Source organism: Loxodonta africana, chromosome 14 (assembly GCF_030014295.1).
Source record: "Loxodonta africana isolate mLoxAfr1 chromosome 14, mLoxAfr1.hap2, whole genome shotgun sequence".
Taxonomy (NCBI): Eukaryota; Metazoa; Chordata; class Mammalia; order Proboscidea; family Elephantidae; genus Loxodonta; species Loxodonta africana.
In genome coordinates, this window is record NC_087355.1 from 92,025,980 (window position 1) to 92,050,350 (window position 24,371).

General features: G+C 57.1%; 4 protein-coding genes across 6 annotated transcripts in view; 2 read left to right on the top strand and 2 right to left on the bottom strand.

Moving 5' to 3' along the window:
- Positions 1–279: 279 nt before the first annotated feature.
- On the bottom strand, positions 280–1,901 carry TMEM276 (transmembrane protein 276). Its single transcript, XM_064268272.1, has 2 exons — positions 1,250–1,901; positions 280–1,027 (listed from the first exon to the last, which is right to left on the bottom strand). Exons 1-2 carry the CDS (start codon positions 1,340–1,342, stop codon positions 542–544), a joined length of 579 nt encoding a protein of 192 aa, XP_064124342.1. The 5' UTR covers positions 1,343–1,901; the 3' UTR covers positions 280–541.
- A 1,550-nt stretch (positions 1,902–3,451) lies between these two features.
- KIFC2 (kinesin family member C2) lies at positions 3,452–10,225 on the top strand. The gene is made up of 18 exons (XM_064268274.1): positions 3,452–3,582; positions 3,817–3,898; positions 4,078–4,229; positions 4,518–4,656; positions 4,813–4,958; positions 5,038–5,103; positions 5,187–5,315; positions 5,700–5,777; positions 5,942–6,056; positions 6,131–6,240; positions 6,677–6,785; positions 6,889–7,046; positions 8,750–8,854; positions 8,957–9,078; positions 9,177–9,300; positions 9,375–9,504; positions 9,591–9,847; positions 9,952–10,225. The coding sequence occupies exons 1-18, from the start codon at positions 3,484–3,486 to the stop codon at positions 10,204–10,206; spliced, it is 2,376 nt and encodes a 791-aa protein (XP_064124344.1). The 5' UTR covers positions 3,452–3,483; the 3' UTR covers positions 10,207–10,225.
- Positions 10,226–10,899: 674 nt separating this feature from the next.
- FOXH1 (forkhead box H1) lies at positions 10,900–15,134 on the bottom strand. Its single transcript, XM_064268273.1, has 3 exons — positions 12,343–15,134; positions 11,911–12,015; positions 10,900–11,821 (listed from the first exon to the last, which is right to left on the bottom strand). Exons 1-3 carry the CDS (start codon positions 12,514–12,516, stop codon positions 10,997–10,999), a joined length of 1,104 nt encoding a protein of 367 aa, XP_064124343.1. The 5' UTR covers positions 12,517–15,134; the 3' UTR covers positions 10,900–10,996.
- A 119-nt stretch (positions 15,135–15,253) lies between these two features.
- Positions 15,254–24,371, top strand: part of PPP1R16A (protein phosphatase 1 regulatory subunit 16A) — a 35,431-nt gene continuing 26,313 nt past the window's right edge. Inside the window, exon 1 of one of the 3 annotated variants that reach the window (XM_064268277.1) lies at positions 15,254–15,370. The gene's annotated coding sequence lies outside the window, so the exon portion shown is untranslated. Of the gene's footprint in view, positions 15,371–19,755; positions 24,325–24,371 lie in introns of those variants that run through there. The other 2 variants (XM_064268275.1, XM_064268276.1) reach the window with 2 other exon arrangements.

A 24,371-nucleotide genomic window follows, 5' to 3' on the forward strand; every position in this document is an offset into this window, starting at 1 on the left:
GCCGGCAGCCCGTGAAGGTCGCTGCCCTACAGAGCCACCTGCCAGCCTGTGCAAGGATATCTGGAGCTCCACGATGTCCCAGGAGAGCGAGAGCCCGGGAGTGTATCCTCTCAGCCCAGGGGCCCTCCTGACAGGTGCCCGCAGGAACCCAGGCTGGGTGAGGCCGTGCTAGTCTCACAGCACCCCCTCCCTTTGCTCAGGAGAACCAGTTGCTGCCCTGGCCCTTAGGTAGCTCACTGGAGGTCCCCTTAATCCCTTCAAGAATGGGCAGATTCCATATTCCTGCCGAATCCATAAGGTTTATTGGAGACCAAGCCTCACTCTGGACCCATGACCATGTCCAGCCCAGAAATAGGCCCCATAATGTGCCTCAGACTCTGTTCACCTTGACTCTGGTCTAGGCAAGTCCCTTCTTACGGTCAGAGGAGGAGCAGCCCCAGACTCTGTCCCCTAACCGGTGTCAGAAGGAGGCCCCAGGAGCAGGTGGTAGGAGGGGGAGGAGGTGCAGCCAGGCAGCAGCCCTGCCCTGTGGTCCCGACTGTCACTCCCACTGCAGGTGCTGTATATGCAGGGCCCGGCAATAGGCCCAACTGCCTGCAGCTAGGGCCCAGCGGCAGATGTCCTCCTTGGGCAGCAGCAGCAGTCTGTCCTCCTCCAGTCGGCTCAAGAGGCCAGCTGCACCCAGCATGGCGCCCCCCCACATCCCATAAGTGTTGGCTGTGAAAACAGCCACGATGAGGATGGTCACCGAGACCACCAGCACCACTGCCTGACCAGCCACAGATCGGCCCTCACTGCCGAGGTGGTCACCAGCCACAGCCAGCACCATGCCTCCTCCCAGGAGCAGGTTGGCAGAGGAGCGGTCCCCATTCATCCAGTGGAAATCAAACGCCAGAAGGGGCAGGCTGATGACGGTGGCCACCCAGGCTCCAGCAAGACAGTCTTCATCTGTGCCCAACCCTGGCACCAGCATGGTGGCAGAAGACACGGCCTGGAGCAGGAAGCCAGCAGCAGCCCCTCGACTCGCCTGTGAACACAGGGAAGGGAGAGGATGTGAGGAAGGGGGCCAGCTGCCATCCCTCTAAGCAGGAAGGATCTGGGGCTCTCATGGCAGCCTGGCCCCCAGACTTATCTCCCAACACCCCTCCTCAATTCCAGTGAACTGGCCTAGATCCTTGGGTTTGGGGTGGGAATCAGAGCCCAGAGGGAGAAGGACTATGGAGCACCTAGCCCTTCCCCATCTACTCACCTGGGCAGTGCACACAGCTGCATGCAGAGACACCACTCCAAGCACCAGGTGGGAGAGGGCTGTACCCCAGTCTTCCCCAGATTTGGAGGTCATGGTGGTAGCGTTTGATGAGGTGCCAGGAAGGGGATCCTCAACTTTGGAGAGAAAGAAAGTGCAGAAGCCAGCGGCCTGGAGTCCTAAGGGCTGCTCTCCAGGAATTCTAGGATCCACAACCCCTTGTATAAGTGTTGGGATAGGTTCATCCTTAATTTTCCAGGGCCCTGAAGCCACTGGAACACAACAGCGAAGAAGAATCTAATTTGGCAGGGAAAAGAGTGGGGGAAGCAGCATGGTGTCTAGGCTGGATGGGTGTGAGCCCTGGGGCTCCAGAGCCCAAGAGGGACGCGTGGGGCCGGGGGAGAGGAGGGCTGAGCCGTGGCAGGGAGGCGCCTGCCTCGGCCTGGTGCCTGCGCTCGGAGAGGCGGGAAGGGCCGCGGGCTCGTCCTCGGAACCCGAGCTTCTAGGGATCAGCCGGCCTCGGCAATTTCCAAGCCCCAGACGCAGCGACGAGCGAGAGACTGGGCCCGCTTGCTGAGCCGTCCGCCGCGCCTGTGGCTCTGCGTCCAGGCGCCCGGCCTCGGGCTGTCCGGGACAGCACAGTCACAGCGCCATGACCAACGAGAGGAACAGAGGCTAGAGCGGCGGGGGGGGGGGGGGGGGGGCGGGGCCTGGGGCGGACGATAGGGAGGGCTGTATGAGACGTGTGGGTTACACCTCCACATAGAGAAAATGAAAATTCTCACAACTGGACCAATAAGCACCATCATGATAAACAGAGAAAATACTGAATTTGTCAAGGATTTCATTTTACTTGGATTCACAATCAATGTCCATGGAAGCAGTAGTCAAGAAATCAAAAGACACATTGCATTGGGCAAATCTGCTGTGTTAAAAAGCAAAGATGTTACTTTGAGGACTGAGGTGCACCTGACCCAAGCCATGGTACTTTCAATCACCCCATATGGATGTGAAAGCCGGACAATGAATATGAAAGACCAAAAAAGAATTGATGCTTTTAAATCATGGTGTTGGCAAAAAATATTGAATATAACATAGACTGCCAGAAAAATGAACAAATCTGGCTTGGAAGAAGTGCAGCTGGAATGCTCTTTAGAAGCAAGGATGGCGAGACTTCGTCTCACATAGTCTGGACATGTTACCAGGAGGGACCAGTCCCTGGAGAGGGACATCATGCTTGTTCGGCAGAAAAGAGGAAGACCCTCAAGGAGATGGATTGACACAGTGGCTGCAACAGTGGGCTTAAACACAGCAACGATTGTGAGGATGGCACAGTACCGGCAGTGTTTCGTTCTGTGGTGCACAGGGTCTCTATGAGTGGGAACCGACTGCAGTGCGCCTAAGGACAACTTACGAAGGGAGTGGTTTTGTGGGATCCGGTTAAGGAGTAGTGGGGGTGTGAGAAGAGGGGCCTGGGGAAGAAGCTGGGAGAAGAGGAGGGGCCTGGGGCGGGGCTGTGAGGGGAGGAGGGGTCTGGGGAAGGGGTTGGGAGAAGAGGAGGGGTCTGGGGTGAGGCTGGAGGGGAGTAGGGGTCTTGGGAACAGGCTGGGAGAAGAGAAAGGGTCTGCGGAAGGGGCTGGGAGGAGAGGAGGTGGTAGCACACCTATCAAAAGAAGGCTTTAGAAACCGAGAGCAATGGGGGTCTCAGCGAAGAACAGGGGTGGGGATTCCGAGAATAGGAGCAGGAGAACGGGCTGCGAGAGGTGGGACTTAGTCACGTGGAGCGATGCTGGGAGAAGGAAGGGGTCTTGGGCGGGGCTAGGAGGAAGGGCGGGTCTGAGAGGAGAGGCGGAGTCTGGGGAGGGGCTGGGCAGGGCTGGGAGGAGGGGACCAGCAGAGGAGGTAGCGCACCTGTCAGCCGAGCAATGGGGAGTCTCCGCCAAGGGGGGGTATTCCGAAAGGAGGGAGCGGGGGCCGAGGCCATGGGCGCTCTCAGCCGGGGGTCCCCGCAATGTAGGAATGGAGGGCCGGGGACGGGGTTGTGAGGAGGACGGGTCCTTGGGGTGCGGCCCCGGACATCGTTTCCAGGCGCTCTCCTCGCGCCCCACTGCTGCGCGGGAGCGGGCCTGGGGGCGGCCGGCCGAGCATGCGCACCGGCGCGGCTGCGGGCGGGTGCGGATCCAGGCGCGGGGACGCGGGGCGGCCTGAAGCGGGGTCCTCTGCCGCCCCGCGCTCCCATGTACGCCTTCTACTCGCTGCTTATCTACATCTTCTACAGCCTGTTCCGCAGGGATGGCAGGACCGCGGCGGCCGCGGACCCCGGGGACTCCACCCAGGTGAGCGGGGGCGGGAGCTGCGCCCCGCTGAGGAGACAGATGGGGTCCTGGCAGGCCCACGCAGCCTACGTCCTCGGGCGCTGCCCCTGGGGAGTGGGGGCCATGATGAGAACTCCGTCTCTGTTCAGGTGTTGGAAGCCAGAGACCTCGGTCCCAACCCCTCCGGGCCAGCCCCTGGAGGGAGCCCCGCAGGCTGTCTGCCCCCTCCCCAGAGACTCCTCTGCTCCCCCCTAGAGTGTCCACTGTCATACCAAAGGCCGCCGCCGCCCCGGCCAGCCCCCGCCGCACCTGTGGACCGAGCTGATCGGCCTGGCCGGTAGGTGCTCCGCGGTTCGGGAACGCTGCGCCTGAGGCGGCGTGCGGGTACCGGCCATCCTAGAGAGGGAGGGGCGCAGTGACCTCATTGGGAGGAGGGACACGGCAGGTGACAGATGGAGGCCGGGCCTCCTGCACGTGATCTGGAGTGCCCCCTCCTCTCACTCCCTGGCCCCGCAGGCTGCTCCGAGTCCGAGGATGGACCGGGGGGGGCAGTCGAGGGCCGCCCGGCCGAGGTCTCCCTGGAACAGGCTCTCACGCGCCTTGCTGAATTCCTCTCCGTCCACTTGGGGGCGGAAGAGGGCTACGGGAACCCTTCCGAAGCGGGCAAGGTGAGCAGGGCTAAGGGTTGCATCCCCACTTTGCTTTGCTCCCCATTCTCCTGACCCTTCTCTGCTCCTGTGACCTCATCCCCAAGACCTTCCTTATATACCGTGCACAGACTCCTGCCTTTGACCCGCATCCACTAAAAAAATGACAGCTCCCTCAGGAAGTTTTTTCTTTCCTAGGAACTACTCCCCACCCCTTCCCTCCAGACCTGTTCTTTCTCCCCAGCCCTGCTGCCCCCAGCCCTGGCCCATTTCCCCAGAGTGTCCCTGCCCTGGTCTTATCTTCTACAGACCGTTGAGACTCCTCCACTGTTGACAGTTACCAGTCAGCTCTTAGCTCTCCTAGCATGGATTTGGGGCCCCAGAGGAAGGCAGGCCTTGCTCCAGGGGACTCAGCCAGCCGCAGGTGTGCAGCCCCCTACTCCAGATGGTATGTAATGGGTATTGAGTTGAAAGGAACCCTGTGGAAAGAACAAAGTCACACAGATCTGGGCAGCTTGGGGTCCAGGGTCCTGAGCCCTGCTCCCAGGGTGCCTCCTTCAGGACAGAGACCTCTTCATTCCTAACTGGGTCTACCGCACCCCAGGACCCCCATCCCAAGAAGAAAGCTCTTCTTATCCTGCTGCAGACTCGGGGGAGGCACCAAGGAGTGAGGCCCAAGTGCGGCAGCCCCCCCAGTTGGAGGAGGAACAGAGGGCTTGGCATAGGTTGGAGCAGCTCATCCTGGGACAGGTGAAAGCCCAGGACTTGGCAGGGTTGGGGGTGGGGGTGCAAGGAAGTGTTCTAGCCTGTGCCCCTCCCACCTCCCCAGTTGGAAGAGCTGAAGCTACAGCTGGAACACCAGGAGGAGGAGCTCGGCCGGCTGCGCTTGGGAGTGGTGAGGCTGCTGGGGGTGCAAGGAGAGGGGTGTGAAGGGGCATGGCTTTCAGGTTAGGTGCTGAGGGTTTCCCTCTCCACCAGGGAGCTACGGACTCTGAGAAGAGAGTTCAGCACCTTACTCTGGAGAATGAGGCCCTGAAACAGAGCCTGAGCCTGATGCGGGACCTCTTACTGCACTGGGGGCCTGGCCCCCACTCCAGGGACCCTCAGGTACCCGCTCCTCAGCTGCTACTACCCAAGCTCCCCCAGGGCCTCATGCTAAGAGATCACCAGGAGGTCTCTTAACCTTTCAGTTTCCCTGCCCCAGGCTTGTAGATGAGCCCTGGAATGGTATGGCAGGACAGTGCCACCCAGAGGCTGATGCTCATGGGAGAACCTCCCCCCCACCCCCGCCCTGGGCCTCTCTGAGTACCTGACCCCAGGAGAGCAAAGGAACTTGGAGGATGGAGCCCCATATGCAGTTGGGAGGTGTGGGCTCACACCTGCTTGGCCTGCCCCTCCTATCTCCCTATCTGGGAAGTGGGGCCATTGGAATGCCTGTCCCCAAGTTCCCTCCCAGCTCCACAGCCCACCTGGGTCCTGCCCCGCCAACAGGGAGAAGCTGAGGCCCTGGTGGAACTCCAGAGCCGGCTTCAGGAGGCCCAGGACACCATGGAAGCCCTCCGAGTCCAGGTGGGCTGGGCAGAGGGGGTGCACCCAGAGGGCCTGAAGGGCTGGGGCACATGGAAAGGGAGACAGGGAGAGAGGGAGATGGGGAGGAGGATGGGGGACACAGGTAGGCAGGGCCTGGTAAGTGCCTGTTTCCTCAGTGACAGGGGTGGGGTCGGGTGGGGTAGCTGGGGGTCCAGGAGGTACAGCTGCAGGGCCTCCGGGGGGCCCTCCGGCAGCTCCAGCAGGAGACAGAGCAGAACTGCAGGCAGGAGCTGCAGCAGGTGCACGGGCAGCTGGCAGGTAAGGGCTGGGAGTGTTGCAGTGGGGGCGGGGCCGGGGCCTGGGCTTTCTTTCCAACAGACTTGCCCCACCAGGACTCCGGGCGCGCATGGCCAGCCTGCGTCAGGGCTGCGGGGACCTCCGAGGGCTGGTCAGCACCTTCACTCAGAGCTGTCAGGGCTCGCTGAGCGAGGCCCAGGGCCAGGTCAGACCCCTCCCCTCCTGGCACCCATCTCTGGGCCAGCCCTTCTCTGTCCTCCTCTGGGGACCTGCCCAGCCTGTTCTCCCTCCCCTCTCCCCGTGGGGGGAGGAGTAGTTGCATGCACTGATGCTGATGGAGGCTCTGTTACAGCTTCTGTGTGACCCTGACCTTACTTCTGGGTCTCAGTTTCCTCATGTGCAATTGAGGCGTTAGCAAATCCTTCATAGGCTTACCATGAAGCTCAGAGGTGTGTGGGTGTGATGTCCTTGTACATGGACCCCTCAGACTTCATCCCAGGCCCAGAAGACCTCATGCCACTGAAAGTTGTGGGTGGCCACTGTGGTCAGTCTACAGTGTCCCCTGTTCTGCCCTTAGCAGTACCCGTCCCCCAGCTCCTCCTGCTGCCCTGAGTGTTCTCCTCACATCTCTGTCCCCTCAGGTATCCTGGGCCCTGGGGGCGCTGGCAGCTGAAGGCATTGGGACTCAGCTCTCTGAGGAGCAGCAGGAGCCCACAATGGGGTGCCCAGGGCGGCTGCTGGAGCTGAAGGGTAGGGCAGACTTGAGGGGCGGAGGAGGGCAGGGAGGAGGGGAGCCTCCCTGAGCTTCAGACTTGGGCAAGGAGGCAGCCCACTGACCTGACCTCCACTCCAGGGAATATCCGCGTGCTGTGCCGGCTGAGGCCAGGGACACCCTGTGGCCTAGTGAGCACAGAGCCTGGCCCTGGCGGCACTGTCACTACCTGCTATCGAGGGCGCCAGCGCCGCTTCCGTTTGGACTGGGTCTTCCCTCCCGATGCCAGCCAGGAGGAGGTGACGACACACCTTGCCTCTGTCCTGATCCCCCCTCAGAGTCCTGGAGTCCAAGGAAGCCCCAGTCTCCCCTTCTCTACCTACTCTGTGGGGGGCTGGGCTCCAACAGGGCAGGGAAGGGAGCAGCAGGCCTGGGGGCAGGACAGCCAGCCCAGCTGGGTGTCTGCTTCTTCTGGGGTTCTCCCTATCTGCCTTTCCCATGGAGCTCTGCAGGCCCAGGGGCAACAGTCTCCTTGGTTTAGACAGGAAAGTTAACATCTCACACATGAAAGACCACGAGCTCGTGTGTGGTGACAGTCACTGCTTATGCAGAACTGACCACAGAGCGTGGCTGGGACTCCACAGGCAACGTCTTGGTGCCTCATCCTCTTGGGCAGCAGTGGCTGCCCCTTTCCAGGGCCTGGAGTTCACCCAGCGGTGCAGGCAAGCAAGCCCCCAAGCTCTGCCTCATTCTGTGGCCGAGGCTGATGAGGGTGTGTGAGCAGGTGAGCTTGGTGCCTCAGCGCACTCAGGCTGCCCACAACCACCCTTCCTTTTGCTACTAGACTCAAGTGGGGAAGCGGGGGTGTTGGAGTGGCCAGACAGATGTGGGTTCAAACCCTAGCCCACTGCCAAAAGCGACTGTCTCTCTGACATAAACGTTGACCCTAGAGCTTTCTGTAGATGAGAAGGAGGAGGTTCAGAGTGGGCAGGGGCTGGGCAGAACTGGTAGGGACTCAGACTGGGTGCCCAGTGGCCTCTGTGGCTCTTTTACCACAGGCACCCGTGGGGCCCCCAGGGATGAGAGTGTCCACCGCTGGCAGGTACTCTCTCCCCATCTCCTAGGATCTCAGTGATCCTCTTTCCCACTTATTTTCTGTCTAACCTACATATCCCTGGGTCTCAGCCCACCACCTGCACAGTCCCCAGAACTCCAGTCCCACTTGTCCACCGCCCTCCAGGTAGTGTTTCTGGACAGAGGCCTCCAACTCAACATGTCCAAACCAAAGAGCCAACATCAACTGTGGCAATGGTGCCACAGTACACCCTTCCACACACCACCCCCAATGCCTCCTTCTTCCGTGGAATCTCAGTGGTCACATTGGTCAGCCTTTCAAGCAAAGTTGAGGAGTCCACAGAGTTAACAGTCCCCTTCCAGTTACTGCAGGATGAAAGTCCCAGCCCCGTTTCCTGACAGCCTCCTCTGCACTGGGAAGGCCCAGGCTCCAGCTGTCCAGGCTGGCTGCCCCCCAGGGCCCTTCCTTTAGGCTCCTCCATGTGCACATTCTCCCATTGGGGGACAGGTGCATTGCAGCCTCACTTCACAGAGGGGAAATCTCCAGGAAGGGCTGTGGGTGAGGAAGAGTAACTTACCTTCAATCACACCCAGTTTGAACAGGCAGTCCAGGTTCCTGATCACTATTCCATGGGCTCCCAGTGATCTTCAGGACTCCAGTCCTTCCCACAGGCTGTGTCCACTGCCTGTCAAGTCTCTTCACTCTTTGCCTGGCAAAACTTTACTTCTGCCTCAGACCCCAAGCAAATGCCACCTTCTGTATAGAGCCTTTTGTCTGGGGGGGGGGGGTCCACCTTCCTGCTGTGCCCCTCTAAATCCCTTGTCTCACACTCCACTGCTCAAGTAACCCCCCCCCCACTCCCCACCAGTCCTTAACAGGGGACCCCTGGGAGGCACCCAGCACACCCCTCCTGCCCCTCTACCCCAGGTCTTCCGGGAGCTCCAGCCAGCTGTGCTGTCCTGCCTCCGAGGCTACAGTGTCTGCATTTTCACCTATGGTCAGACGGGGACCGGGAAGACCTACAGCATGGAGGTGGGGTAGTGCCCACTCCTTGATGGAAGAAGCCCAGGGGGTTGGGTGGTCCTTAGGCTGGGTGGAATGTGAACCCAGATGTGGCACCTCACCCCGCCCCAGGGTCCACCTGAGGACCCCGGCATAGCTCCTAGGGCTCTGCAGTCCTTGTTCCAGGAGATGGGGGCTGGAGGGCGGCACCGAGTGACCCTCAGCATGGTGGAGATCTACAACGAGGCTGTCAGGTCAGGCAGTGAGGGCAGCTTCCCCACCCCCTCCCACCCAAGGTCCCCCACAGCCACCCTCAGAGTCTGAAACCAATTCTTCCCTTCTTTCTCACCAGGGACCTCCTGGCCCCAGGGCCTCCGCAGCGCCTGGCGGTGAGGCAGGGCCCAGCAGGCCAGGGGGGAATCCAGGTGGCTGGCCTCACCCACTGGGACGTGCCCAACCTGGAGACGCTGAACCAGGTGAGGCCCTCTCCCTGTCCTCGACCTGGGGGCAGGGGACCTGCACAGGTCAGCCATGTCGCTCTGCCTTCCAGATGCTGAGCCTGGGGAGGAGCAACCGGGCCACTGCAGCCACAGCCATGAACCAGCACAGCTCCCGCTCCCACGCTCTGGTCACGCTGACGTTGCGCGTGGCGTCCCTGCCGCTCGGTCCCGGCACTGCAGGTATCATTGTTGCGCCACGCCCTGCCAGGGCCCACGCCTCGCTCGGACCCGCCTTCCTCCAAGTCTGGCTTCGCTCGCCCCAGCAGGCACGCTGCACCTGGTGGACCTGGCGGGATCCGAGCGCGCCTGGAAGGCGGGGTCGATCGGCGCGCCCCCGGGAGACAAGGACCGGGCTCGGCGGCTGCGGGAGGCCCGGACCATCAACCGCTCGCTGCTGGCGCTGGGAGGCGTCATGGCCGCGCTGCGCGCTCGGCGGCCCCACGTGCCCTTCCGCGACTCGCAGCTCACCCGCCTGCTGCAGCCGGCGCTCGGGCCCGGCGCTACCGCCGTGCTGCTGCTGCAGGTGGGCGGCTCGGGCTGGCGGGGCGCGGAGGCTCGTTTGCATAATCTTTGCATGCCAGGCACCGCCCACTCCGGGGTCCGGGCACTAGCGCCGATTCCTCGCAGATCTCCACGCGGCCAGAGGACCTCGGGGAGACCGTCTGCTCCCTCAAATTCGCCGAGCGAGTGGGCCAAGTAGAGCTGGGGCCAGCCCGACGCCGCAGAGCCCCGCGCTCCGGGACGCCCTCCTCCTTCAGCACGGACACCCAGCTCACGGAGACCCCCTGCACTCCCACACAGTCCCCCGGCAGCCCTCAGAGCCCATTACCCGACAGCGGCTCTGGCTTGGCTTTAGCGGTCGCAGAGGGCCTGCCCCGGTAGTCCTACACGCGGCGGTGCCCAAGGGGTCTGGGGTCGCGCCTCTGCCGGCAGAGGTTGCAGGAAGTCCCCACACCCTGCCTTGTGGGGTGCAAAATCCCCTTGACCTCGGGGAGTCCACTGAACCCCCCGACTCCCAGAGTCTCCCCTCCCCCCACGAGGAGTGTTAAACCTAGAGAAACGATGCCCCCGCCCCCTGCCCACAGGTCCTCACCTCCCACCTTATCGCCATTTGCTGTTATCGAGACACACAGCAGGGGATCCCAGAGCCGCACTGAATGGTTGCTCAAATCACCAACCCGCCCCCAAAAACCAGACATGGCGTTAGAATGCTGTAAGTTCCTTTATTGTTATCGCCCCCGCCCCCCCAAGACCACATAGGGCCCGGTTTTTATTCACTCCCCCTTCCCCCAAAAGGTGCTATGTCCTTCTCAGACAGCTGAGGGAGGACTAATAGACTGGAGCCATCACTGAGTTCTCCCTCCCCCAGCCCAGAGCCAAGGAGGGGAAGGGACAGATGTTGATGGATGGATAGACAGACTGACAAGGCTGAGAACATGGGACAGGAAGGGCTAATCCAGGCGGAGCCCTGCTCCTTCCAGACTTGCATCTTGGGGGTGGGGGTGGGGAAAGGCATGACTGACCCAGGCTAGGTTTGGGCCCAGCCTGGCTGCCACCCTTCTGTGGGGTCATCCAATAAACGTCCTGGACTCTCACCTGGTGACGTGAGGCTGCTGTGGCTGCAGGCACCCTCCCTTATGGCAGGAGAGGACAGCACCTCTCCCACGGAGCCTCACAGGCTGTACCAGGAGAGCAGCCAGCCCGGGGCCGGGGCAGTCAAGTCCCGAGGGTGGCTGACCCACACGTCGTAGATGCTCTTGTTGGGAGGCACCCCCTGGAAGAGGGCATCTAGATCCCAGAACAGCCCCGGGGGCCCTTGGGCTTCAGGGGCCACCCCCCAGTAGGCTGGGCTTGCTGCAGGTGGGCACTGGGGGCAGGAGGTGGGTGGTAGGCGGGCCAAGGGCATTACCACATTGGGGGTGTATATGGGCAAGTAGGAGGTGGGCAGCTGCCCCAAAAATGGCGTTCTGTGTCCCCCGCCGGCCAGTCCCTGAGTGTCTGGAGTACCCTGAAGTAGGTGGAGGGGCCAGGCCCTGGGCTCTGGGGAGAGGGCCAAGGGCCGGGTGGTCCCACCCCTGGAGTTCTCCTCTCCTCTTGTGGGCCCGGGGAGTGGACAGAGAGGCCACAGAGGCCTCTCAGAAGAGGGCAGGGGTGCAGCGGACACCCCCTCCCACTCCCCAGTGCACCCTGTGTCGGCTAGAGCTGGACTTTTCTTCGGCGGTGGCTGGGGCCAGGGTGGCCCCTCCCCAGGGTCCCCTAGCAGGGACTTGATGCTGAAGCCCTCGTTGGGTGCCGACGGGGGGCTGGGCGGCTGATAGGGCTGACCATGTAGGACGTAGGGGCCCAGGTCCTTGGCAAAAGTGCTGCGAGCGTCCCTGCTTTGCCAGCGCCGGCACAGGGCTGTGTTCTGCAGCCTCAGTGCCTCAGCCGGGATCAGGCTCACGTCGACTGCCCAGAAGTTGCCCTTGGCCTGCGGCTTTGAAGGGTCTTTGGGCACCTGGAGAAGTGGGGACAGGCTTGGGTGGCACTGCCTGACCCTGGATCCCCAGGACCCCCCTGCCCACCCGGCCCCTGGCCCGGCCCCACCTTGTGGAAACATCGATTGGAGGATAGGTTGTGGCGAATGGAATCCTTCCAGCCTTCATAGTCATCCCTGAAGAAGGGGAACACGGCCTGGACCTGACGGATGATCTGAAACCACGCAGGAGCCCCGTGAGCTGGGCAGGGAGGGCAGCACCTCACCCCTTCCCTAGAGCCTGGCCAGAGGCAGTTCTCTCAGAAGGGTCCTATGTAAGCCCCTCAGCTCTCCCAGCTCTCCCCCTCTGTCCAGGCCGAGTGCTGGCCCCACTTTGGCATAGCTGGGTGGGGCGGGGGTGGGTGGTGGAGGCTGGAGCTTGAGCTGGGCAGTGGGTGGGAAACAGGTCTGGGGAAGGAGGAGCCCTACCCCAAGGTGGGAGTTAGTGGGGTGTCTGAAGAAAGGTCCGCCCACTGGGTGGGGGGGTGGGGGTACCCTCTCACCTGGGCCAGCTTCAGCCTGCGTGAGGGCGCGGCCTGGATCACCAAGGCGATCATGGCCAAGTAGGTGTAGGGGGGTTTGTCATGCCGCAGGTATCTCTTCTTCCTCCTCTTGGGGGGCTGGGAGGGGGGTTCCATCTCTGGGGGACCCGGGCGAGGGTCTCTGCAGGGCCCCATGCAGGGGAAGCAGGCAGCCTGGGCCCAGCCCGGTGGAGTGGTGCAGGGCACTGGGGCTGTGTGGTAAGGCAAGGCCTGGGCCTGGGGCCGGGTGGGGGCAGGCGGGCCAGGTCCTTTATCATTCGGATGGAAGGGGGAGGGGAGGGAGAGAGGCAGGAGGCTGTGGGGGAGGGGAGAGGGGTTTGGCTGCCACAATTAGCAAGTTTCTGTTAATCTGGAAGGGAGGGGCAAGGAAGTTTCTGGTGGGGACTTCCCTCAGCCCCCACCCCTAGGCTGCCCTCAACTCCCGAGGCAGCGCCTTTCAAGCTAGAAGGAAAAGCCCTTTGAAGAGGCACACAGTCTGAGGTTCCTGCATCTCATTCCTGGGTGGTGGTCTCAGGCCCCCATCAACAGATGGGGAAGCGATTTACCCAGGCTGGCAGCCAGTGGACATACATGCTGGACTTCCCTTCTCAGCCCACTTTCCCTGCCTGAGAAGGGTCAGGAGGTCCATTGGAGTTCAAGGCCAAGCACTAGGGCCAGGGCTTCGCAGGCTGGGACATTGACCGAAGCTGCCCTTTAGGGAGGGTTTGAGTCCCTGAGTGGTGCAAATGGTTAACACACTCGGCTGAAAAGTCGGAGGTTCCAGTCTACCCAGAGGTGCCTCGGAAGAAAGGCTTGGCTATCTACTTCTGAAAAGTCAGCTGTTGAAAATCCTGTGGAGCATAGTTCTACTCTGACACATGTGGGGTTGCCATGAGTCAGAATCAACTGGATGGCAACTGGTAGTCCAACTGAAGGACCCACATCGGAGCCCTCATCTCTGGACCAAAAGAGGAGAGCAAGTGACTCCAGCGATTTGCCCTAGGGCATGCTGGGTGGGCTCTTCTGGGGTCCTGGAAGCCATATTCCTCCCATCCTGCCTGGGGCCTGTAAACAGTGGCTCCTGGCAACTGATGGCCCTCTTCCTTAACCATCGAAAGGAAAGCCTCGGTGGGCCCTGGGTGAGCTGGCCCTGCCTGGAAGCAGCACTTGCCTTCCTCTTCCTCCTCCAGTTCTCCAGGTCCACGTGCTCTGGAGGTTGCTCTGGGGAGGATGCCCCTTGCCCTCGGGTGGGTGTGTGTGGAGAGGTCTCCTTGTTGTAGGGGTTTATTAGGCACCTCTCACAGCCAGATCTTGAGGAAATGGCCCAGTGGGCCATGGTCCCTGCCCTGGAGGGGACTGCAAGGACCACCTGGAGTCCTCTTGAGTGCGAGAGTGTGGGTGTTTGTGGGTGCACAGGAAGGGCTTCCCAGGCACCCACAGGGCCCAGGGACTTGGTCTGGAAGGAGGAAGATGCCTCCCAGGTGAGCAGGTGACCTGGTAGGAGGAAGAGGCATGCTAGAGAGGGGAGGTCTGAGAGGCCAGCACCCAGTGCTCAGGCCTGGAGGAGGAGCTTCAGGCAAGACCTGCTTCTGAGGGTGTTGTTCCAGAAAGATGCCTCTTGCAACTGCCCTGAGAATGGTCCTCCTAAGTCCAGACTCTTCTGTCCCCTTACCTTCTCTGCCCTGGCCATCTGATCTCTGGCTCAGTCAAGGCCTGTGCTCTGTATGCTGCCCTTAAGCCAGACACATCTGGGTGAGTCTGCCCAAGAGGGTACCAGGTCCAGGGCACTGGCTGGTGGACGGTGCCAGTACCAAGCCCTGGGGGGAAAGGAGGGCCCCTAGATGTGAAGTGAGACTGCAGGAACACAGGGACAGCACCCTAACATCTGTGGCCCCAAGGCAGGCTAGAGGCGGGAGGATTAAAAGATGTCAAGGGGTGGGAAGATGTTTGGGAGCTTCCAGCTTCCGTGTAGGAGGGATCCTGGGAATTCAGCTTTTCTTGTACAGCCCCATTACACCTATAACCAAAAAGAAAAAAACCAAACCCATTGCCATCGGGTCGATTCGTCTCATAGAGACCCTACAGGATACAGTAGAACTACCCCATAGGGTTTCCAAGGAGAGGCTGGTGGATTCGAAATGTTGACCTTCTAGTTAGTAGCCGAGCTCTTAACCACTGCACCACCAGGGCTCCATTTTTGGTTTTGGTTATTACATCTTTAAAGGGTTGAAAATCTGCAGTATACAGTGGCTGCCCAACACATGTTGAAGAAGCATGCTGGAGGAGGAAGCCTGCCATTTCGCGCTGCTCATGTCCCAGCCAGGTCCGGGTCGTGCCCTCCCCAAATCAAACCGGGCCTTCAGCTCTCACCTGGCTTCCTCCGGACTCCCCCTCCCCTCGCCATCCTTCAGGGCTCTAGTTGGAGAGGTCCCGTGTCTCACCTGGGCCACCACTAACGACCTCCCAAAGCTCAGCCTGCCCCACTCGGCCAGCAAAGAGGTCTTTCTCTCCTGGTCGCGCCCCCTCCCCAGGATAAAGCCCGGCTCCTCGGTCTGTGGCTTAAGGCTCCTCCTGTCCGGACACCGCCCATCTCTGTGATCGCACTCCGTCTCCAGCCTTCCTAAACCACTACCTGAGTGCCTTTCCATTCGCCCAGAGCTCATGCTGGTCCCTCCCCCTACGACGCCTCTGCTTTGTCGGGTCAACTCCTGGTCCGCCTTCGAAGCCCAGCCTAGCTGGCCGGTCCCGCTCCCGCGAGGCTTCCCGAGCCTGCCTCCCCCCACTCCCCGCCGCTCCTCAGGCCCCGCCCCCAGTCTAGCTCCCGCTCCCTGCTCCGACCCGGCGCCACGACTTCCGGCTCTGGGCCACTCGGGCCGGAAGTGTAGCGTTGCCATGGCGAGGGCCCGGCGCGGGGTCCGCCCCCGTGGCCCCGGGAGGAGCGCGGGGCTGACTGACTGGTCCGAGCAGACCCGATCGAGGCGCGGCGGTGGCGGCCTGCGCCAGGCGGAAGGTGAGGCACGGATTTCCGGGGTCTGTGGCGGGAAAGGAGGCCGGGCTCGAGACGGGGAGGAGGCCGGGTCCGGGGGACAGGAAGCCAGGAGAGGAGGCCGGGCCTGGGGGGAGAGGAGGCCGGGCCTGGGGGACAGGAAGCCGGGAGAGGAAGCCGGGTCGGGGTGACAGGAGGCCAGGAGAGGAGGCCAGGCCTGGGGGGGAGAGGAGGCCGGGCCTGGGGGGACAGGCGGTGAGGCCTTGGGGGAGACTGGGCCCTGGGGGACCGGCTTGTGGGGGGCGGCCAACAGGAGGTCGGGCCCTAGGGCTGAGGGGGGGAGGCCCAGAGAGGGAAAGAGAAGAGAGAAAGGAAGGGGGCGGGGAGAAGAGGCTGAGTGTGAGAGGGAAGAGAGGGAAAGGAAGGCTTGGGGGGGCAGCTGGGGGAGTCTTGGGGAGGGTCTGCACTCAGAGCAGGCCAGGGCACTTTGGCAGTAGGGCCACTTGGGCCCTGGTGGGTGAGGCCCAGGGCAGCAAGTGGTAAGGTCAGGAGAGGCTGGAGGAGTGGCAGCCACCTGTTGGTCAGGTAGGCAGCACTGAAGTTACCCCCATTTTCAGAGCAGGAAATGAAGGCCCACAGAGCATAAGTGATTTGCTCGAGCTTCATGTGGGCGTTGGAGTTAGGCCAAGGGGGAGAAACTGGATCCTCTCTGGAGCAAGTTATGTAACCTTTCAGAGATTCAAGTGAGCTGCAATGTGGGGCTCATGGGCCCCTCACAGACGGGGGTCAGCATGAGAAGTACTAACTAAGCTGTGAAAAGCACCTGGCCCTGTGCAGGTGCAGGAGAGGTGCTCCCAGCCTGGGATGGACTCTGGGACTGTGGAATTAATTTCCATGGGTGCAGGGAGGGAAGGAGCATGTGGAATCATTCCAGGCTTAGGGAAGCCAGAGCAAGGTTACCAACCTGTTGCTGTCCTGCATCAGAGTAGAACTGCAGTCCGTAGGGTTTTCAACGGCTGTGATCTCTCAGAAATAGATTTCCAGGCCTTTCTTCTGAGGAACTTATGTGTGGATTCAAATCACCAACCTTTCTCATAGTAGCCAAGTGCTTGACTGTTTGAGCCACCCAGGGACCCCTCCAAAAGCCCTGTGTCTTCCTTTTCGTCTGGGATCCTCAACTTAAATGGGGACATTGCTCTTCTCAAACTCAGTCTGGCCCAGCAGTGAGCCTTCCTGGCTGCCATTGCCTTTTCAGGTGCTCCCCTGGCAGGATTGGGGTTCCCCCAGGAGAAGTGTCTTGGCCTGCAGCACGCTGGCTGCTACCCCCGTTCGGTTCAGGGCCACAGAGCTGCCATTGGATGGTGAGGCAGGGTTTGCACTGCTCAAGACCACTTGACTGAGGGGCTAGTGAGGGCTGGAACACAGCCTGTCTCTGGGTCTGGGTAGGGAGCGCCACCACGGGGCTGAGCTTTATGCTTGTCCTATGGGAGGTGCTTGGCTTGAGGGGCCAGCAGCCTGCCCCTGCCCCCAGTCTTGCTCAGAGCTGGTGTCAGGAGGCCTTATCTGGTCCTTCCTTCCCTGGGCTGGAGTTCTACCCTATTGGCTGGGGCCTCACTCCTTGTCTGGATTCGCTCGTCTTGACCTTGTCATTGGCCTGTTTTGGGCTTTCCTGGACTCAGCTCTCCCCAGGTAGTTGCCTAGGCATCTAGGAACAGGGCTCCTTTATCTTTGGGCACAGATTTTGGGGTCTGTTCTACATATTTCTGAATCTCCAGTCTGTATCTGGATGTCTCCTCTGCATGGGCCTTAGGAGCATCAGGTGAACTTCAGGTGACCCAACAGACCAAGTGTGCCCCACCCCAGTGCCTCTGTCACGGTCCCCCCATTGGCCAAAGTGGGACATCTGGGCAGAAGTTCCAGGCTCTTCTGTCATCTCCATGCTCTCTCAAAATTTCTTCCTAAATACTCTTCAATTCCTGCCCATCCCTTCTACCATATAGCCTGCCTCTGTGGCTCCTGTTCCCTCAGGCATCCCAGCAGTTGTCCCTAGCTGATCTTTTTGGCTTCCTCTCAGCATCTCAACTTCATTCTGCTCACCTCAGCTGGAGTGATTTACCTGAAATGCACATTGAATCTCTCCTACTTGAGGTCCTTCCTCACTGACTTAGATCAGGCCAGCTGTCTCTGCAGGCTGACCCCAGGGGCAGGTAAGGCTGGCCCTGGCCTCGTTGCTGACCATCTGTCCCTGAGCACTTCTTGCCTAGCCACACTGAGCCTGCTCAGTGGTAGGATGGGAGCAGACCAGAGGAAGGAAGCAGAGAAGCCATATCCATTTCCAAGCGCTGTGGCCGTGGCCAGGCCTAAGAAAGGCAGACTGAGAAAGGAGTGCTAGAGAAGTACAGGGAAACCCCAAGAGTCCAGTTTCACAGAAACCAAAGGAACAGGGCTGGTCTCTCCTGAAGGAGGAGGATGGGATGGACTGTTGGAAAGAGCACGAAGGCAAATTAGGTGAGCTCCAGAATGAATACTGTGTAGTATGTGAGGCGAGATCTAGGGTGGACACTGTATACTGTGTGAGGTGGGATCCAGAATGGACACTGTACTGTGTGAGGTGAGGTCCAGAGTGGACACTGTGTAGTGTATGAAGCGAGGTCCAGGGTGGACATTATGTACTTTGTGAGGCGAGGTCCAGGGTGGACACTGTGTACTGTGTTAGGTGAGAACCAGAATGGACACTGTGTACTGTGTACTGTGTGAGGTGAGGTCCAGAGCGGACACTGTGTACTGTGTGAGGTGAGGTCCAGAGTGGACACTGTGTACTGTGTAGGTGAGGTCCAGGGTGGACACTGTGTACTGTGTGAGGCGAGGTCCAGAGTGGACAATGTGTACTGTGCGATGTAAGGTCCAGGGTGGACACTGTATACTGCATGAGGTGAGGTCCAGGGTGGACACCGTGTACTGTGTGAGGTAAGGCCCAGGGTGGACACTGTGTACTGTGTGAGGCGAGGTCTGAAGTAGAGACTGTGTGCTGTGTGAGGCGAGGTTCAGGGTGGACACTGTGTACTGTGTGAGGTGAGAACCAGAATGGATACTGTGTACTGTGTGAGGTGAGGTCCAGGGTGGACACTGTGTACTGTGTGAGGCGAGGTCCAGGGTGGACAATGTGTACTGTGTGATGTAAGGTCCAGGGTGGACACTGTATACTGCATGAGGTGAGGTCCAGGGTGGACACCATGTACTGTGTGAGGTAAGGCCCAGGGTGGACACTGTGTACTGTGTGAGGCGAGGTCTGGAGTGGACACTGTGTACTGTGTGAGGTGAGGTCTGAAGTAGACACTGTGTGCTGTGTGAGGCGAGGTTCAGGGTGGACACTGTGTACTGTGTGAGGCAAGGTCGAGGGTGGATACCGTGTACTGTGTGAGGCGAAGTTCAGGGTGGACACTGTACTGTGTGAGGCGAGGTCCAGGGTGGATACTGTGTACCGTGTGAGGCGAGGTCCAGGGTGGATACTGTGTACCACGTGACGCAAGGTTCAGGGTCGACACTGTGTATTGTGTGAGGTGGGGTCTGAAGTGGACACTGTGTATTGTGTGAGGCAAGGTGCAGGGTGGACACCGTGTACTGAGTGAGGTGAGGTCTGAAGTAGACGCTGTGTACTGTGTGAGGTGAGGTCCAGAGTGGACACTGTGTACTGTGTGAGGCGAGGTCCAGGATGGACAGTGTGTAATGTGTGAGATGAGTTCCAGAGTGGACCCTATATACTGTGTGAGGCGAGGTCTGAAGTGGACACTGTATACTGTGAGATGAGGTTCAGGGTGAACACAGTGTACTGTGTAAGGTGAGGTCTGAAGTGGATGCTGTGTACTGTGTGAGGCGAGGTCCAGGGTGGACACTGTGTACTGTGTGAGGTGAGGTCCAGGGTGGAGACTGTGTACTGTGTGAGGTGAGGTCCAGGGTGGATACTGTGTGCTGTGTGAGGTGAGGTCCAGAGTGGACACTGTACTGTGTGAGGTGAGGTCTGAAGTGACACTGTGTACTGTGTGAGGTGAGGTCCAGAGTGGACACTGTGTACTGTGTGAGGTGAGGTCTGAAGTAGACACTGTGTACTGTGTAAGGTGAGGTCCAGAGTGGACATTGTACTGTGTGAGGTGAGGTCCAGGGTGGACACTGCATACTGTGTGATGTAAGGTCCACAGTGGACACTGTACTGTGTGAGGTGAGGTCTGAAATGACACTGTGTACTGTGTGAGGTGAGGTCCAGAGTGGACACTGTACTGTGTGAGGTGAGGTCCAGGGTGGGCACTGCATACTGTGTGATGTAAGGTCCCGGTGGACTCTGTGTACTGTGTGAAGTGAGGTCCAGGGTGTACACTGTGTACTGTGTGAGGTGAAGTCCAGAGTGGAAACTGTGTACCATGTGAGTCAAGGTCCAGAGTGGACACTGTACCGTGTGAGGCGAGGTTTCTGGAGTGGACACTGTGTACTGTGTGAGGTGAGGTCCAAAGTAGACCCTGTGTACTTTGTGAGATGAGGTCCAGAGTGGACACTGTACCGTGTGAGGTAAGGTCTGAAGTAGGCACTGTATACTGTGTGAGGTGAGGTCCAGAGTGGACACTGTGTACTGTTTGAGATGAGGTCTGAATTAGACACTGTGTACTGTGTGAGGTGATGTCCAGAGTGGACACTCTACTGTGTGAGGTGTGGTCTGGACTGGACCCTGTGTACTGTATGAGCTGAGGTCCAGGGTAGACACTGTGCACTGTGTAAGGTGAGGCCCACGGTAGACACTGTGTACTGTGTGAGGCTAGGTTTACGGTGGACACTGCTTGCATACTGTGACTTTCCTTACGAGCACAGATTGGACTGGTAGCTGGTAGAGAAGCACATAGGAGGGCAGGAAGTGGAGATAGGCAGACAAGTTTTAAGAAGTTTTGATGTGAAGAAGAGGGTTGTAAAGTCCTGGGAGGGCTTCGTATGTGTGTGTGTAACAGGGGGATTGAAGTAGGCTTGAATGGTAAGGTTGGTCAACACCCAGAGAGACTGCAGACTGGGCAGAGGAGGTCAGACTGACAGCTTAGAGGTCCTGGGAAGGTGGAAGAGGGATGGGCTGCAGCAGGGAGGTAGAAAAGCTGGCCGTTGGTGACAAGAGGTGGGTGGTGGTGCTGCCAGATGCCCTGAAGGGGCTTGCGTCTCCTACTCAACCCTCAGCCCCATCTCACCATGCCAGGGCTCTTTGATCTGACTATCGCTGTTTTCATTTTATGTGTTGTGCTGTGCATTCATCCTCCTCCCCATGTGCCCTAGAACCCCCTCCTGTTGCAGGATCGGGGGATGGCACGGATGCAGGTGACACCCTGGAGCCTGTAGGACTCAGTTGCAGAGTCACTCTTGTGTGGAGCCCTCCCCACTGAGAGGTGGGGTTGGAGGTGCCTCCCTGTGCTGGCTGGGCACAGAAACCTCATATTGCTGATCCACCACTCCCTCTCCCTGTGCATGGCTTTTTGCCAGCAAGCCTTATTTATGGTCACTGAAATTGGAATTTCATGTCCTTTTCACATGTCACAAAATACTTCTCTTTTGACTTTTTCCAACCATTTAAAAATGTAAAACCCATGCTTAGCTCACAGGCCAGATTTGGCCCACAGGTCCTTGTTTGCCGACCCTTGTGCTAGACGTCAAAAACACTCTGCATTAACTCATTGAATCCTCACAGGAACCTCATGAAGAAGGCACTATTAGCATGCCACTTACAGATGAGGAAACCAAGGCAAAAGAGGTCAAGTTCCCATAGTGTAGAAGTGGCGGAGCTGAGCTCTTAGCCCTGAGATACGTGGAACCTGATGCTTGTGAGGTGTGGAAGGAGGGTGGTAGAGGATGGGACTGGGAAGAGAAGCTGGGGCCTGAGTTTTATAGGCTAGGGTAGAACTTCTGCATTTTATACGATTTTTTTTTTATAAGAAACTTTATTGAAGTATATTTACATACAATAAAATGTACCTCTTTTAATAGTTTTTGGCAGATTTGCACATTCTTGTGAACACCACTATAATCGAGATATAGAAGAGCATTTCCATCACCCCAGAAAGCTCCCTTACCCCCCGTTGTAGTCAGCTACCCCCAGCCCCAGGCAATCATTGATCTGCTATACTATAGATTCAATTTCCCTTTTTTAGAATTTCACATAAACAGAATCATACAGAGTGAGCTCTTTTGTTTCTGACTTCTTTCTCTAGGCATAATGTTTTGGAGATTCACGTTGGGTGTATCAGTAGTTTGTTCCCTTTTTAGTGCCGAGTGGTTTGGTATTCCAGTATATGGATATGCCACAATTTTATCTACACCTGTTGATGGATACCTGGCTTCTTTCCAGTTTTTGGTCATTATGAGCAAAACTGCTGTGAACATTCATCTGTACAAGTCTTTGTGTAGGTGTGTTTTTATTTGTCTTGGGTAAATACCCAGCATTAGAATCGATGGGTTGTAGTGTGTGTTTATAAGAAAGTACTAAAATGTTTTCCAAAATGGTTCTACCATTTTACATTCCCAGTTGCTCCACATTTTCTTTAACTTGGTATTGCCATTCTTGTAAGTTTTAGCCATTCTTATGGGTGCGTCACAGGAGAAAGATGTGGCAGTCTGCTCCCATAAAGATTTACAGCCTTGGAAATCCTATGAGACAGTTTTACTCTGTCCTATAGGATTGCTATGAGTTGGAATTGACTAGATGGCATTGGATCGTGTACTGCTATCTTGTTGTGGTTTCAACTTTCATTTCCCCAGTGATGAATGGTATTGAGCGTTTTTCCATGTGCTTGTTGGCCATTTGTGTGTCTCCTTTTGTGAAGTGTCTGTTAAAATCTTTTGCCTGCTTTAAAAAATGCGTTGTTTATTTCATTGAGTTCTAAGAGTTCTTTTTATATTCAAGATGCTAGTCCTTTGCAGATGTATGTTTTACACATACTTTTTCCCAGTCTATGGCTTGCCTCTTAATTTTCTTAACAGCGTCTTGAAGAACAGATGTTTTTAATTTTGATGAGTTTATGAATTTTCTTCTATTATGGTTCGTGCTTTTTTTTTTTTTTATGGTATGACTAGGAGTCCAGGTTCATCTTTTTCTGTAGGGATGTCCAGTTTTTCCAGCACCATTTTTTGAAAAGACTTATCATTTCTCAATGGTATTACTTAACACCCTTGTCGAAATCAGCGGTATATGTGTGGCCTCTCTTTCTGGATTCTCTATTCTATTCATTGATCTCATGCCAATAGCCCACAGGTTTGATTATTGTAGTATCATAGTAAGTCCTGAGGTCAAGCAGTGTAAATTCTCCAACTTTGTTCCTCTTTTTCAAATCATTTTGGTTATTCTAGATCTTACCAATTTTAAGAGTATAAATTTTAGAATCAGCTTGTCAAGTTCTACAAAAAGGCCTACTGGGATTTTGATTGGGATTGTATTGAAACTAGATTTATTTGGGGCAGAATTGAGATTTTAACAATATTGAGTGTTCAGATCCATGAACATGGTATATCCCTCCATTTATTTAGGTCTCTGTATTAGTTATCTATTGCTATGTAACAAAGTAGCTCAAGACTTAGTGACTTAAGGCAATAAACATGTGTTACCTCACAGTTGCTGTGGGTCAGGAATTCAAGAATGACTTAGCTGGTGGTCCTGGCTCAGAGTCACCAGTGGTTGCCTCAAGGGCTGCGGTCATCTGGGGCCTTGGCTGGGGCCGGAGGATATACTTCCAGGGTGTCTCACTTATGGGGTTGTTGGCCAAGGTTGCAGTTCCTCACACAAGTGCCTCACAACTTGGCAGCTGGTTTCTCCCAGAGTGAGCCACCTAAGAAAGCATGCAGGAAGTTGCGTTGCTTTTATGCCCTCTTCTCTGAAGGTGTACGGTGTCATTTCTGTTACTGTTCTTTGTTTTTGTTTTTCTATTTGTTAGAAGCGAGTAACTAAGTCCAGCCCACACTCAAGGGAAGGGACTAGGCTCCACCATTTGAAGGGAGTGTCAAAAAATTTATGGACATGTTTTAAACCACCAACATTTTCTTTTTTGTTTAAATGGACATTATTTCTCGGAGCAGTTTTAGGTTTACTGAAAAATTATGCAGTGAGTTCCTGTGTGTCTCTCTGCCTCCTGCACACTGTTTCTACTGTTATTAACATCTGCTTTCCTGTGGTACATTTGGTACAATTGATGAACCAATTTTGATACATTATTATTGACTAAAGTCTATAGTCTACATTATGGTTCACTCTTTGTGTTGTACAGCCCTGTGGTTTTTGACAAGTGCATAATGTACATGTCCACCATTACAGCATCATGCAGAATAGTTTCACTGCCCTAAAAATGCCCTGTGCTCCACCTGTTCATCCTTCCCTGAACCCTGGGCAACCACTGACTTTTTACCATCTCTATAGTTTTTTGTTTTCCAGCATGTTATATGCCAAACCAAAAACCAAACCCACTGCCATCAAGTGGATTCCAACTCACAGGGACCCTGTAGGCAGAGTAGCACTACCCCCTAGGATTTCCAAAGTTGTGAATCTTTACGGAAGCCAACTGCCACATTTTTCTCCCACAGAGTGGGCTGGTGGATGTGAACTGCTGACCTTTTGGTTAGCAGCCGAACACTAACTGCTGTGCAACCAGGGCTCCTAGAATGTCATATAGTGGGCATCATATCATATGCAGCCTTTTCAGACTGGTTCGCTTCACTTAACAATATTCATCTAAGGTTCCTCTGTGTCTTTTCATAGTTTATTTTGTTGTATCACTGAATAATACTCCATTGTTTGGATGTTCCACGGTTTGTTTATCCACTCATCTATTGAAGGATGCTTTGTTTGCTTCTAATTTTTGACAGTTATGAATAAAGCTGCTGTAAACATTCATGTCCAGGTGTTCTGTAGACATACGTTTTCATCTCATTTGCATAAATACCTAGGAGCATGATTGCTGGATCATAAGGTAAGCCTATGTTTAGTTTTGTAAGGAACTGCCAGACTGTCTTCCAA